Here is a 15,972-nt window from a genome sequence, read left to right as displayed (position 1 = left end):
AAAGGAGGGTTAGGGTTAGGGGGGAGAGAGGGGAGGGTTAGATTACTTACCTCCGCTGTTGAGATTTCCTCCGCGACAGGCTAGCGCTGTCGGGATTTTTTGAACCGGCGGCTACACAGCCGCCGGCATTTCAAACCCTTTCCTGTGCAAGTGTGTCTATGGGTCCGATGTTACTCGATGTTACCGATGGTTTCGCTATGTTGCCCTAGTATACGGATGTGTGTAAGGGGAAGTGGGCGTCCTTATGTCTGGCTGCGTTCGCAATGTGAATGCAAACATTTAAATATCACCGCTGATATCAGCAACTTCAGTGCGTGTGTATAAGCAGAATTGTGTTCCGTAGTGAATCAGGTCCAATGTTGTCCTTGTGTTTGAAGTGTCATTTCCTAAGTGCCTATGTCCCAAGAGTATAGAAAATGCCAATTATTTCCCACAAACTATAGTTTTGTGACCTGGTCAGAGATATTTTGAAATGTTCTTATTTCAAAATGGTGACATTCATAAGGGTCTCCAAGGCGGTTTTACCAAGTTTACCAGCTTTCTTTGCCTTTGTGGCAGCAGGGACACAAAGGGCAACTACAGCAGAGAACACTGGCCACAGTGGGCGGAGTTCTGTCTGGGGACTAAAACATCAAGTGGGAGCCATTGGTGGACTACAGGAAGGTGCTGATGCTGCCACTACACATCAAGTTGTGCCTCATAAAACAACTTGTTGGAGCCCTAGATAAAGATTTGGCAGCCTTCAAGTACCTTCAAGACTTCTTCCCTAAGCTATCTGAGGCAAAGGTCAAAGCCAGTGGTCTTATGGGACCACAGATTAAGAAGATCCTGCAGTATAAGGAATTCCCAAAGATGCTCGCTCTGAAGGAGGAAGCTTCTTGGACCAGCTTTATCGCAGTGGCTTCCTGGGCAATCACAAGGCTGAAAACTATGCAGAGTTGGTTGAGACTTTGGTGAGGAACTTCGGCACAATGAGGTCCCTCAAAGTCCAAATTCTTGATGCTCATCCTGAGAAATTCAAGCAGAACATGGGAGCGTACTCGGAGGAGCAAGGCGGGTGCTTCCACCAGGATATACTCAAGTTTGAACGCTGCTACCAAGGACAGTATAACGAGAACATAATGGAAGACTACATCTGGGGACTGATTAGAGAACGTGATGTACTGTATAATCGTAAATCTCGAAAAGCTACTCACTTCTAATTCTGGTCATGTTTGTACAACTTTTTAAATGTTAATTTTCATACATCTGGGCAGCACAGATGGTGTAATGGATAGCATTACTGCCTCACAGCACTGAGGTCATGGGTTGGATTACCACCACGGCCCTACCTGTGCAGAGTTTGTATATTCTCCCTGTGCTTGCGTGGGGTTCCCACGGGTACTCCGGTTTCCTCCCACAGTCCAAAAATATATTGGCAGGTTAATTGGCTCCCAACACAAATTAACTCTAGTGTGTATGTGTGTGCGCATGTGATAGGGAATATTGGCCCTCATTCAGAGCCGCTCGTTAGCGGCAGTACGCTCGTTCCGAGCGATGTTTGCACATCTGCGCATGCGTACGCTTTTTAGTACGCATGCGCGAACCAGTCAGTGCGGCCGAAAATCGTTTGTTCGCTATATAGCGAGTGCCTGCTACTTTGAGTGACAGAATGAGGCGTATGTGGGTGGTAACAGGGGAAGGTGCTTGAAAATGGGGAGTGGAGATCCGAACGCAGGCGTGCTTAAAGGTCAAAGCGGGCGTTTTATGGGTGTGTATATTTAAAACAGCAGCGTCATTGACCACGTCACTGGGTTATTTTATAGCCAGAACTGCACGCAAATTTGTGGTAGCAAACACCAACCACAAGAATAGCGAGCAGTTCATACGCTGGTCGATGTACTCGATTAATCTAATAAATAGCGGACATGACGTAGGATGCGTGCGGCCAGGGGGCGTTTTTAACAAATAAACGAGCGTATGTTTTGCTCGTTCGTTCAGACTTAGAGGTGTGAACAGACTGCAATGTGCGTACGGATCATTTGAATAGCCACCCCTTGTTTTTAAACGAACGACCGCAAATAGCGTACGGCTCTGAATGAGGGCCATAGAGTGTAAGCTCCACTGGGGCAGGGACTGATGTGAATGGCCAAATATTCTCTGTAAAGCGCTGCGGAATATGTGTGCGCTATATAAATAACTGGTAATAATAATAAATAAATAATACATCTGTGAGATCACACGCAGCTCCCCCAAGAGGAGTGGGCATTGCGACTGGGACCATTCTACAATATGTGTTGCCCCATTTTGCAGGCGATGACTGCCGGCACTTGTACGTGGAGCTGGTCACTTTGTGGGATGTATAAAAAAGTTTCCCAGTTGCACAAGAAGATCCCATAATTCCATATATCAGATATGTGTTGTTGTCCCCCAAATTTTACCTATATTTCAAAGGAAGGGGGGTGCTACCACGGACATGTGTTATATAACCAGCAGTGTATCAAAAGAGAGAGAAGAAATGTTCTATGTAGTGCACTAGAGTATTGTTAAAATATATTTTATTTAAATAATTTAATATCTACGGAATTGAAAAATCAGCGAAATTTAGATAAAAATAACAGATAAGTGTCAAAGTAAGAAACCGGTGATTTAAAAGCATATGCACATATACCTTCACTAATTGTCACAAATAAAGTTTATTTCTTGGTGTATCTATAATTAAGTTGCAGAGCACACTATACCTGTCACAATGTCTCTAATTACAATATGATCTTATGTGGGTCACTGACAGCCTTGGGAGTACGACACGAGTGGATGTCTGACAAAAGCTATAACGGACTGTAATAGTGACAGTGTGGTGCCCTGTCACGGAGGAGACCTCCCCGGACAAGAGCGCTAGACATAGAAATTCCCAGTACATTATTATTATATCGGCATCCACTCCAACTAAACTAATATAACACTGTATATCTCCCAACCAATGATATCATCTCAATGTGATTAGGTCCCTGGTATCAAACCATACCATATCATACCCGGGACCTGAGCGCTATACCAGCCCACCGCAATCGTCCAAGGAGGGTAAGAGACCATATTGGCAGTCATAACTTGAAGAACTACCATTTATATATCCATATTGGCAGTTTTATTCTGAAGCACTTTGTATTTATTCATTTTTTTACTCATTAATTGATGACTATATTGGCAGTCATATTCTGACTATTTATGAATAGTCCTACTATTCATTAATTTATATTGGCAGTCATATTCTGAAGCACTTTGTATTTAATATTTTTCATACATGTGAATAAAAGATCTGGTTTTAAATCACTTTTTTGACATCTTTTGGGTCTCCTTGGCGCCACTGCTTTCTTAAAGTTTTTTATGGATTGTTGAGTTGAGGGGATGTGGTGTCCCTCATGAGAAATGAGGGCTGCCTTGACACCTAAGAAATTGCGCACCTGTTTTAAGACTATATTTGCTTTCCTGTAACTATTTTACATCTAAAATTGATTCCATACGTCAGAACATCATATCCAACCAGTCCCCCAGCTCTCCCCCTCCTCCTTTCTCAGATCACCCCTACCCATCCACTTTACCGACTTTGACATCCTTCTCCCTTGTATCTGTAGAGGAAGTAATGGCCCTCATCCAGTCCTCCCCCCCTTCCACCTCCCCCCTTGACCCCATCCCCTCCTGTCTCCTCCACTACCTCTCTCCTTCTGCCTGCTCCCATCTTGCCCACCTTCTTAATCTTTCACTCTCTTCTGGCACTGTCCCTTCTGCATTCAAGCATGCCCTTGTCTCTCCCATTTTTAAAAAACCTACCCTTGATCCTAACATTCTCTCTTACTACCGACCCATCTCTCTCATCCATTTTGCCTCCAAACTCATTGAGCGTTTTGTTTACAACTGCCTCACCACATTTCTTTCCTCCCACTCCCTCCTTGACCCTTTTAGGTTTGGCTTCCATTCTCTCCACTCCACTGAAACTGCCCTTACGAAAGTCAGCAATGACCTCCTTGCTGCCAAATCCAAGGACCACTACATGACACTGCTCTCACCTGGCTGTCTTCCTACCTCTATGACCGTTCTTTCTCTGTTTACTCTCATGACTTCTCCTCCCCCCTACAGCCTCTTACAGTAGTTCCCCAAGATTCTTTTCTTGGACCTCTCCTATTCTCCCTCTATACTTCCTCTCTAGGTAAACTCATCTGCTCTTTTGACCTCCGTTATCATCTCTATGCTGATGATACTCAGATCTCCCTTTCCTCACCTGAACTTTCCCCCTCTCTACTGGCTCGTATCTCCAACTGTCTCTCTGACATTTCTTCCTGGATGTCCCAGCGATTTCTCAAACTTAACATGTCTAGGACTGAGCTGATCATCTTCCTACCCTCCCACATAACCTCATTTCCCACTATTTCTTTATCGATAGATGGCATAACTATCTCATATAGTCCCAAAGTGAGTTGTCTTCGAGTCTTGAAACCACAAATTCATAACCCCCCCACAGTTCTGTTGTTTCCATCTCATGAATTCCAAGATCAGATCCTTTCTCACCCAGGATGCCACCAAAACCCTCATACATTCACTGGTCATCTCCAGATTGGACTACTGTAACCTTCTCCTATCTGGCCTCCCCAAATCCCATCTCTCTCCTCTCCAGTCTGTCCACAATGCTGCTGCTCGGCTCATCTTCCTCTCCAAACACTCTACATCTGCCTCCCCTCTCCTACAAGCCCTCCACTGGCTCCCCTTCCATTTCAGAATCCAATTCAAAGTTCTCACACTTACTTACAAAGCCCTCACCCATTCGTCTCCCATTTACATCTCTGAACTCATCTCCTTTCACTCTTCTGTCTGCCCTTTTCGTTCACTTAATACACAGCGCTTTTCATGCCAATTGATTACTTCCTCCCACTCCCGCTTCCAAGATTTTGCCCATGCTGCTCCCCACCTTTGGAATTTCCTCCCTCTCCCTATCAGACTCTGCACCTCTCTACAATCATTCAAACAAGCTCTTAAGACCCACTACTTCATTACAGCCTTCCAGCTCTCATCATAACTTGCTGCTACATCTTCGTTCCTCCCCGCCTACCCCATCTGTTTGTCTACCTCTCCCTTTTAGAATGTAAGCTCTTTCAAGCAGGGCCCTCTACCCTCTTGTGCTTCTCCCTACTGTATTTTTATTTATCTCTTACAACACTTGGCTGCTTATGTGGGTGTAAAGGTCGCGAATATAGCTATGTTTATTATCCATCCGTGTCCTGCATTGTATTGTATTGTAAGTCGCTGGTTACTTATGTTTATGTACTTTGTAAGGCACTGCGGAACACTTGTGGCGCCATATAAATAAATGATAATAATAATAATAATAATAATACATAACTAGATGGTTTTTTGGAATAACCAATATTAAGACTTATTAAAAAAGTCTTTTCAGAATAAGATTTTTTCTTCTGAAATATAATTGATGAAACTGGATGTAATAAGATTAATACTAAATATACAGGTCTTCTCTTTGACAACTTAATAATAGATACACCAAGAAATAAACTTTATTTGTGACAGTAAGTGAAGGTATACAGGGGCTGATTTCGACCCGCTCGCAAGATGTTTGCCTCCGGCATGCGCATGCGCGAGACCCGGCCAGCGACGGATGCTCCGTCGCTACAGGTCTCACACCAAAACAGGACGTGTGATTGACAGCTCACCCCGTTTTGGAGGCGGGCATGGGGGGTGGCTGGACAAACGGAGGTGTTCCCGAAGGAACGCCTTCCGTTTGTGGGCGGCCCTACCGACATAATTTGTGATGTCAGTAGTGAACGTCCTACTCTATTAGAGCAGGAAGTTCACTTGGGCTTGCGGCAGACGAGACCCTACCACAAGGGTCTCGTCGCAAGCCCGATGGTCGAGATGGTCGCCCAAAGCATAGTGAACGGCCAGGAGGCTGAAACAAAATAAAAATTCCCTGATTCAGAGCGAGCGCTCTTAAAGAGCGTGCGGCTCTGAATCAGGCCCACTGTATATGTGTATACTTTTTAATAATTGATTTTTCCTAATTATCGCTGATTTCTCAATTCCGTAAATATTAAATTGTTTAAATAAACGTTATATTTTAACAATACTCTAGTGCACTACAAAGGAAATTTCTTCTCTCGCTTTGTGGGATGGGCTGCAGATGTGGTGTGTAGGCACAGATGCCAAGGATCTTTTGATTCTTTGGAGTTGTGCAGTGCTTTATGGGCATTTGTACCTGGAGTCAGGACTGCCAAGAGCGGCCCCGGGTGAAGAGGGCATGGCTTAATCGCGGCCGGCATGGCCAAGCCCTCTTAAGAAGAAAATAACAGAAAAAACATTGTTGCAGGACTGCGAACGCTGGGGAAAGTGGCACTGTGAGCCCATCAGCCAAGCGCAAATACAAGGTCCAATATGATCGCCCCTCCCACAGGCAGAGGAGACTGCCACCACTGCTGTAATCTCCCTTTGCAGCCCAGCAGGTATTTGAATAGACAGTTACTATGTCTGATGTACATTGCTGTAATGCTCATGTTGTTAGGTTTTGACTTCTATGCTGTAAAACATGGAACGTTGCAGGTAATGTACATATCTAATTATAATAAATATATGATGCAGTTTATTACAGTATGCTTTTGTGAAATTTCCATTCATTATATTACTTTGGAAAATTTATTTTGCATTTGCCAGTGCTTTGCATATGCTCTAACCTTCTGTTCATTTTACTGTGTTCTACTAATTCAAAGCATTCACTTTGCAGTACTAAGGCACCCGACAAAAATTCTGGCTAACTAACAGGCCTGGAAAGGAAATGTCTGTGCATACTGTATATTAGACAGTTTTCTATTGTGTTTGTAGGGATAAGACAACTACTGTTGACCTCGGTGTTCACTCTATAAAGAATACCAAAAACAGCCACAGACAGCATTTCACAGTTATACAAGCAATTCCACATCCAAAATTTAATAAAGAAAAACACATTAATAATCTCCTGCTTTTAAAGGTAAATTCCCAGTTTATTATCTGCTACATGGAATCATGTGTGCCTTTATAGAGCATATATATGTTTTTGTTTCATTTTCCAGGAAGATGTACATCGATTAATATTGTATGTTTATTTATAGTGTACTAAAATGTGCCAAGTGCCAAACAGTAGGGAAAATGCCGGCAATCTCTGCATTTTGCAGTGGTGACAGGGCCACAATGACATGCCCCGCCCTCACTGCCGGGTAATGGCATATGGTCACGCCACCATATGCCACATCACGCCCCCCGCTGTGGCGACCTGGTTACCCCCTCCAGGAAGGGGCAGCCAGAATGTCAGCAAGTGTGGTCTGTATGCGTTGATCTGTGCTGTGCTGAAAACTCCCTAAAGACATAACATAAGTGACATAAGTTACAACATGCAGAGGATAGAGAGCACTGTGGGTCTAAATCAGCAAGGAACGCAAGGGAGAGAACGCACATGTTTTTTGCACTGCGCATGCGTATGCATCGCACTGCGCATGAACAAACTAGCCAGTGCGATCGGGTAATGGTACGCAGACCCTTCCGAAATTGATTGACAGGAAGTGCTGTTTGTGGGTGGTGACGAGGGGTAGTAAGGCGAATGCAGGCGTTATAACGCCATTATAGTGGCGTGCGTAATTAAGGCAGTGCAACAGCATATGCAGCCATACCGTAAACTGTACACAGGAAGTGGCCAAAATCCTGCGGCAGGTCAGGTCAACCACTATTATGCTAATGGGTCTGATGGTTCTCAATGTTACCGATATTTACTCTATCTTGCGTACTGATCATGTTGTGAGTAAAAGGAGAAGGGCGGCTTAGTATGGGGCTGGGCATCTGCGTGCTGATCAGGCTTTGAGTAAAAGGAGATGGGCGGCTTAGTATGGGGCTGGGCATCTGCATCTTGTGCTGCGGTCTCCGTGCGTATGCATTGATTAGCATATTGTCGCAGCGGACGGGTGCGTGCATCTGCATCCATGCGTTCCTTGCTGAATCAGGCCCTGTGACTCTCATAAGGAGTATTTCATTTACACCTCTTACATCTCAATCTTCAATAAACACACAACATATGCATATATGCAATCAAACATTAAACAACATCTTAGACAAACAAGCAGACACACAAAGGTGCCACTAATGCTCGTGAGAGTTTAAAATTCACTAAATAGGGGGTAATTCGCTCGGTAGAGGATGGATTGGTGCAGTGTTAAGGTGCTTAATGAGGGTCCAAACACAGGCCCTCATTCAGAGGCGGTCGCTTGAAATTTTTAGTGCGGCCTCCTGGTCGTTAGCTAAGCTGTGGGTTACCACCCACAGCTCTAGCGAGCAACCAGGTTGATGGTTGCGATGGTCCAGACCATCGCGACCATTGGGGCTTGCGACGAGACCCTAAGGTTGGGTCTCGGCAACCGCAAGCCCCAGGGAGCTTCCTGCTCTGATCGAGCAGGAAGCTCCCTACTGACACCACTGCTGATGTCAGTGCGGCCACCCACAAACGGCATGTGTTCCTAAAGGAATGCTTCCGTTTGTTCAGCCACCCCCCCGGCCCGCCTTCCAAACGGGGCGAGCTGTCGATCAACATCGACAGCCGCCCCTTTGGTAGCGAGCCCCGGACCGAGAGAATTTCTCTCACTCCGGGGCTTGTGCACGTGCAGTGCGGCCGCTGCGCATGCGCAGGCCCAAAACATTGACCCGGTTGTGAGCACTCAGCGCTTGCGAACGGGTCTGAATGAGGTCCACAGTTTTCAAGTAAATAAATGTAATCGTCCTTTTACTTTTCAGAATGGAAATCAGGAAACAGAAAATAATAAACCTAGCCCCTATTTAGGGCATCTAACTCACTCCTTGACCCCTGACTATCATGGTGCAGCTACTCGGCCAATAAAGTCTCTGCCTGCTTCTCTGCAGGTCTATTGCCGGCTCCACTTTGGCTTGGCTGCCACAGCTATACAAAATACAGTCAGCCTTGGTGGACATCCCTGTATCCTACAGGTATAGGCCCTGGTTTCCTCAGCCTGCAGCTTAGCTGCTTTAATGTCACACAATCTGAGAGGTTTGTTGTCTCCCCTGCCTCCTGCTAGTCCAGACTCAGGCCTCCTGGCCCCCAATGGCTTGGCTTAGCTTCACTGGGCTCTCTGGCTGCCACAGTCACACTTAGACTGTCTCCAATGGCAGCCTGACTGGTCTGCCTTCTCCTCAGCCCACACCTGAGCTCTCTCCAAGGCAACCATTACACATCTTCCCAGAATCCTTTTCTCCTCTGTGTGGGCGGATCTTTCCTGCCCCACAAAGAATCTGCTGCTCACCAGCACCATCTCTGGTGATACTGCCACAATAGATTTTGAAATCTATTCATCATCAGGGGTCTGAATAGGACCACCTTATATTCAGCAAACCATGAAAACTGAAAGTTTTCAAGTTTGCCTGTGAGAACAAGCGCCATCATCTGATACTAAAGTACCTCAAGCCCCCGATGATGAATAGGTCCCAGGATCTTAACTGAGTAACACTTGGGGGTATAATAACTAAGAATTATGTCTTGCTGAGATTGTATTCCCGTGCGAGTTTTCCCTGATTTTGCAACTTGGAGATTTACTTAAAGCAAACACGAGAGCAAAAACACAATTCCGCACTGAAGTAGATGACAAAACACGCAAATAGAAGTCAATAGACCATCGAACCACACATGAGTACTTTTCACAGAAATACAACTCAAGTATTTACTAAGAATCATGTTAAAAACACAATAGAACACAGAGCAGAAGAAATTAACAGAAGTGCCTGTGAGCTGCGTGTTGTGCCGAGGCACTGCACAGATTAGTTTAATCGGTGCAGTGCTTCTTGTGTATAGTGTAAAGAAAGGGTTAAAGATTGGAATAAAAATCAGAGTGCCCCCCCCCCCCCCCCACAAAATAAAGCATAACCAGCCCTGGTCCTCTGAGCCCGTTCTGGTACAGGAAAATCGGGGGGGAACTGGTGCGGTGTTCTCTTTATTTTCCTATAACCAGAACTGGACTGAACCTGCCGAGGTGGTGTTGCCATTACAGGGAGACACAAAGTGTGGGGTCCCCCTGACAAAGCAGTAACCAGCCCAAACTGCTCAGCCCAGGGCAATCCTCAGAAAGTGGGGACCCCAAATATAAAATGTCTAACTTTAATAATAATAATTGTAAATATAATAATAATACGTAAATAATAATAATTGTTAAACCATTTTGTAGGTAGCAATAGATGAATGAAAGGGCGGTCTATGAATGATGGTATATTTTCACACTATATGCCCTTAAATTCAAGCCCACAATATCACATGATTTGATGCGGCTTGTTGCGTTAGATTAAATACCTAATGTAAATTTGCTTTTACTTTTACAGCTGTCGGGTAAAGCGAACTTAACGAAATCTGTGAAAACTGTTCGGTTTCCTGAGAAATGTACTGATGCTAAGCCCGGCAGTGTCTGTGATATAATCGGATGGGGGAGGACTGATAACAAAAAACCTGGCACTACAGACAAGCTAATGGAGGCCAGAGTGACCGTCCTGTACAGGAAGGTATGTGCCGCACAGTGGAGGCCAACAGTGAGAATCACTAAGGACATGATGTGCACCAGCGGGAAAGAAGCAGCTAGGGGCTTTTGTAATGTGATTATCAGATCAATACACTGTGAAATAAATGACCTTAGATCATCTGATGTCACTACCACCTTATCAATGAGAGAGAGAGGGAGGGAAACGGAAACAGAAAAAAAACAACTAGTGTATTATGTTCCAGACAGAATCGGTATGATTAGCCGCCGGCTGAAATCCTGACAGCGGAAGGCCAGGTGGCTCAGAATGCCGTCAGTGGTGGGTAAGTAGGCTAACCTACCCCTACCCCCCTAACCCTAACCCTCCCTTGGTGGTGCCTAACCCTAACCCCCCTAGGAGGGGCCTAACTCTAACCCCCCCGCAGTTGTGTCTAAACCTAACCCCCCCTCCCCGCACCCTAAACCTAACCCTCCCATGGGGGTGCCTAACCCTAACCTCCCCCCAATAGTGCCTAACACTAACCCCCCTTTCCCCAAGCCTAACCCTAACCCTCCCGGGGGGTGCCTAACCCTAACCCGCCCCACAGTGGTGCCTAAACCTAACCCCCCCTTCTCCAGGGACTTTGCCGTTACTTACCTGTCTGGACGATCGGGAATCTGCTGCTTTGTGATGCCGGTGTCGGTATCCCGTTTACTGTCGGGATAATGGCGTCGGTATATTGCCGTGTGGCGGGATTCGGGCAGCGGCATATCGCTGCCCGGCATTTCGACGCTGGCATTTCAGACGCCGGCAATGTGACTGCATCCCATTCCAGACAGGCACTGATTCCTGATAATAGATTTGTGTTCCAATGGTATATAATGGTATTAAAGTGCATTAATAGTGACCTAGGCTTTTTCACAAACCACCTGCAAGACAGATGACATTTTCAGTGGCTACTAACGTGCATCAGCATACCTCTACATGTAGAACAAAAAAGTTACATAGTGTAGTATTAGAAACAAAGATTATTTATTTTTATGACGATATAAAATGCACATAAATGGATAAAACATTTAAAACGCTTATCTGAGATCTGGTTGTAGATTCTCTGGCCAAGAAGGGTCTCCTACCCATCAATAATCCCACATAATTATCCCCAGAACAGTGTCACTAGGAGCAGCAGCCCCAGAGTACATTTTATTTCTCAAGCAGCTTAATACCATTCCAAAGGCAGGGGCGGAATGGGAATTTAAAGTGGTCCTGGAAAAAACTGTGAAAGTGGCCCTATCTGCACACGCCTGGGGTGCGTGCCCAGAAAAGTGGGTGTGGCCTGGTGGCAAGGGGTGTGGCCTAATGTGAAATGCCATTCCCGCAAGCCACGCTCCCCGTCTCCCCAGTGGCATTATCCTGCGTCTCCCCAGCACCATCCTCCTGCCCTAGCACAGAATAGCCCCCACCCCCACAGACAGATCATCTCCCTTTAGCGCAAAATTATCTCCCCCTAGTATAGCAGATCCCCCTCCCCCACAGACAGATCATAGCCCCCTAGTTCAGCAGATCCCCCCTCCCCCTTAGACAGATCATCATGTCCCTCTCCCTCTGACCCTCCCCCACCACAGACAGATCATCTCTAATAAGTACAGAATAACCCCCCCCTTAGATCATCAATAATCACCCCCCCCAGTGCCCCCACCCCAGACATCCCCCCTGATACAGATGAGCGATATTTATAGCTGTCCCCAGACCCCATCTTCCTATGATCAGCCCAGCCCCGACCTGTCATGTCACCTGACATGCAGCGCTGCTATTGTAGGTCTCCCAGTCCCAGCCTCAAAGCAGCCAGCCCAGCCCCATTGTCATTGGCATCATCCTTCTCCGGCCGGGGATTATCTCATGAATTTTAATTTTAAATAAACCCCCAGCCCAGGTTTTCCTGATTTGCTCACCCTCTGTTGGCTAGCCTACCGACAGCAGCCAACCCAATAGACTCCTCTCCACTCTGCCACCTCCCCATACTGTGACGTTAACTTCAGACTCAGAGCCTGCCAGGCTGTGAAATTAAAGTCTACACTTCACAGCCTGGGGAGGGGAGAGTGGACAGGAGATAGTCGGGCTGACAGACTGCCTGTGTGGCCCCCGGCCCTGCAACTTACCCCCACGCGGTCATGCCAGCTGTCATGGTCACCCGCGGACCCGCGCCTGCTGGTGTGCTCTCTGCACACTTCCTAATCCCTCGATGGCACCGCGGCGTGTGACACAGACGGCATGCTGGGTAGGGCTTTAATAGCCTGGCCTCTTTTTTTGTGAGAGAGGCTTAGCCTGGCTGCCTGTGTAACACTGTATTTTACATGAGCCGGGTGACGCGAATTGGGGGGAGGTGCCACAATTGAAAAGCGTCCCCACAACCATTCAGCCTCCTGGGATTTTGACTGCAAAATCTAACGGTCAATCTGCCCCTGTTCAAAGGTAATAGGAGCACAAATCTATTATCAGGAATCAATACCTGTCTGAAATAAACTACAATATTGTTGTTTAGTTTGGTTTCTTTTTTATCCATTTTTTTTGTGGGGGGGATATGAAGGGGGGGAGGGTCATGCACCTGACAAGAAGATACTTCAGAAATAAAACCATCTAAAGTTACTCAGTCATGTAGAGAGGGGATGTAGTTATGAGACCGGCGGCCGCATGACTGCCGGTCTCAATCCCGACAGCGTAATCCCGGCAAGGGATTTAACATAAGCGTTAAAATACTGACGCCTATGTTAATCCCGATGCCGGAACGCCGAGGACCCCGAACCGATCGTCCTCTCTGCTGGGTAAGTATACACCCGGGGATGGGGGGGTTAGGTTTAGGGATCCCTGGGGGGATTTAGGCTTAGGCACCCCCCCGGGGAAGGTTAAGGTTAGGCTAGGGGAACGGGGGGATAGGGTTAGGTACTAGGGGGGAGGGTAGAGTTAGGCACCCCCCTGGGAGGGTTAGGATTAGCTTGCGGGGAGGGGGGGTTAGGTTTAGGCACCCATGGGGGGAAGGTTAGGGTTAGGCACCCCTAAGTGAGGGTTAGGGGGGGCAGAGGGGAGGGTTAGGGTACTTACCTCAAGGTGTCTGGATTTCGACCCACCAGGCTGCCGCTGTCAGTATTTGTTCTAGCGGCTATCGGTATTACATACTGATTCCTGTAGAGAGCCATAATCCATAAAAGAAGCAGATACAGACTCAGTCGGGGCAGGATCACCACCAATAGCTCTGCATACATTATTGCAGGACTTACACAGCATTTTAAGTCCCTATAAATGTCCAGCCCTAAGGCAAATAACCCCTGAGGAAAGTCTGCATACAGACTAAAATGTTTGGGGGCTTGATGGTGCCAGTCACAGCTAAATGTGTCATCATGGCCCTGCCCCCAGCTGCGCAATGCCACAAATAGCGGCATTGCATAGTGGGCGTAGGGCCGGGTCTGCAATTACACAGTTCATGCCACGCCCCCTGCACCACCAACTTATACCTCACCTCAGGGATCTCAATGGGGAGGGAGCATGTAAACGTAGGTATGTCCTGACATAAAATCACTTACCTCTGTTTTTCCTAATCTCTTGAGTACTCAGAACCCTACATATTTAATCAAATCTCAAAATGAAACTACTTGAATGCAGCAGCTACTGTATATGGATTTGAAAGTACAATTACTATTTATTTCCTGAAATGAACAGATTGAATAGGCAGTGGTTAAGGTGACTTCTTCTCATTAAGGCCCCTATTCATCATCAGGAGACATTTGGTATAACGCAGCTATGGAAGTAGCTGCATTACTTTCCTGTCCCCCATTGCTGCTTCCACACAAAGCCACCGGGGAGTCAGTGAAGAGGCGGCGGAGGGATCCCACTTCGCATCCCCAGAACTTCTTCCCATAGGAAAAACTGTGGTTACAAGAACAACCGCCATCTGAAGATGGCGCTTGTTCTCGCAGGCAAACTCCGAAAACTTTCAGTTTTCGGAGTTTGATGAATATTAGGTGGTCTTAGTCAGACCCCTGATGATGAATGGCGTGGTTAACGGGCCATTTTAGATATGATGAATAAGCCCCATAGTGGCATATTTACCAGCATTGTGAATTTTGCCCTATTAAATAAAATTTCTTATGACCATGTATCGTGGTAATACAAAATGATAAAAATATTACATTTATCCAATGTCTTTCGGCGAGATATGGGCTCCGATAAGAACCAATACCGGCAAAGAGTTAGAAGCAATATTTATTTCCAGGTACGGATCCAGCAAGCCCAATGTGCATGCACAACTATCAGACTACACATGCGCTAGTAAGGGGTGATGGATGCCGATCCGGAAAATGCTTGATAAATTGCACAATTTTGCGATGAAAAATAAAGAGACCACAGAAGATATCTCCGGTATATATTGCAGCCCCCCCTATAGTACATTCTGGGGATGCTTCATTTTTGCTAATTATTTTGATAAATATGCCCTTACAGAAATATGCAATTTGACAGACGAGCCAAACTGTAAGCATTGGTAATATAATAAAATATATAAGTGATTAATAAGAATCTGTTCATTCCAGGGTGATGTTGGTGGGCCGCTAATTTGTGGAGGATTCCAAAAAGGTACCATTTCTTTTGGATCAATACTGTGTGGAACTCCCAATGGAGCAGATGTCTACACGCGTCTCACTAAAGAATATGTGAAATGGATTAATAAACAAATAAATAAATAACTACAGATACAATACTATTTTATTATTGCTATGCTGTCTTTATTGTGTTTTGTACTTGGAAAATAGGGAATGTGAAAATGTTCCGGATTTGATTAGTAAACTAATGTTGGTCATTTGGTGGCTCACATACTGAATACAATTCACATTATAATAACTGATGATTTAGCATGCATTATATGTAACTGTTTATGGAACTGAATACATATATGACACAAATACATTATCCAAATTTATAGGAGAAATGGTAAAGAGTAGAAATAAGTGAAACTTCCAAAACCATTGTGTGAATTAGTCGCCTCATTCCAAATTTGTTTGTGAAATTTCACTTTATCTCTCTCTAAGATTTGATAAATCTCCCCATAAATCTTGTTTTTGCCCTACTGCATAAACTAGAAAAATCATTTCACTTACTCAATACTTTGAAAGAAATGTCCATGGCCTTCAGAATTTTTGCTCCACTATCTTGGAATGCTTCAGTGATGCCACTGCTTCCTAACCACCCAGGCATGGCACAAGTGCTGTGGATGCCATACCCACCCATGAAACAGCACTAAGCTCTCCCTGCAGCTTCCTACCTAAGCACAGGGGAAGGCTGACGACATTTCCTGTTCCCTTAAGTCCAGAATTGTGGCAATGGACAGGGACACCATGGGCCCAGTGGCGTAACTATAAATTTTGCTCCCCCCTGCCAAAAAAGTTCCTGGCGCCCCCCCCCCCCGCCAAAAAA

At 45.8% G+C, this 15,972-nt stretch overlaps 1 protein-coding gene across 1 annotated transcript; it reads left to right on the top strand.

The window, feature by feature from the left end:
• The first annotated feature begins 971 nt into the window (after positions 1-971).
• On the top strand, positions 972-15,245 carry LOC148527162 (granzyme A-like). Its single transcript, XM_088469453.1, has 4 exons — positions 972-1,165; positions 6,859-7,003; positions 10,381-10,647; positions 15,093-15,245. The coding sequence occupies exons 1-4, from the start codon at positions 972-974 to the stop codon at positions 15,243-15,245; spliced, it is 759 nt and encodes a 252-aa protein (XP_088325579.1).
• Positions 15,246-15,972: the final 727 nt, after the last annotated feature.

This window comes from Taudactylus pleione, unplaced genomic scaffold (genome assembly GCF_031769625.1).
Source record: "Taudactylus pleione unplaced genomic scaffold, aTauple2 ptg000092l, whole genome shotgun sequence".
NCBI lineage: Eukaryota > Metazoa > Chordata > Amphibia > Anura > Myobatrachidae > Taudactylus > Taudactylus pleione.
This window is presented reverse-complemented; position numbering and strand designations above follow the sequence as displayed.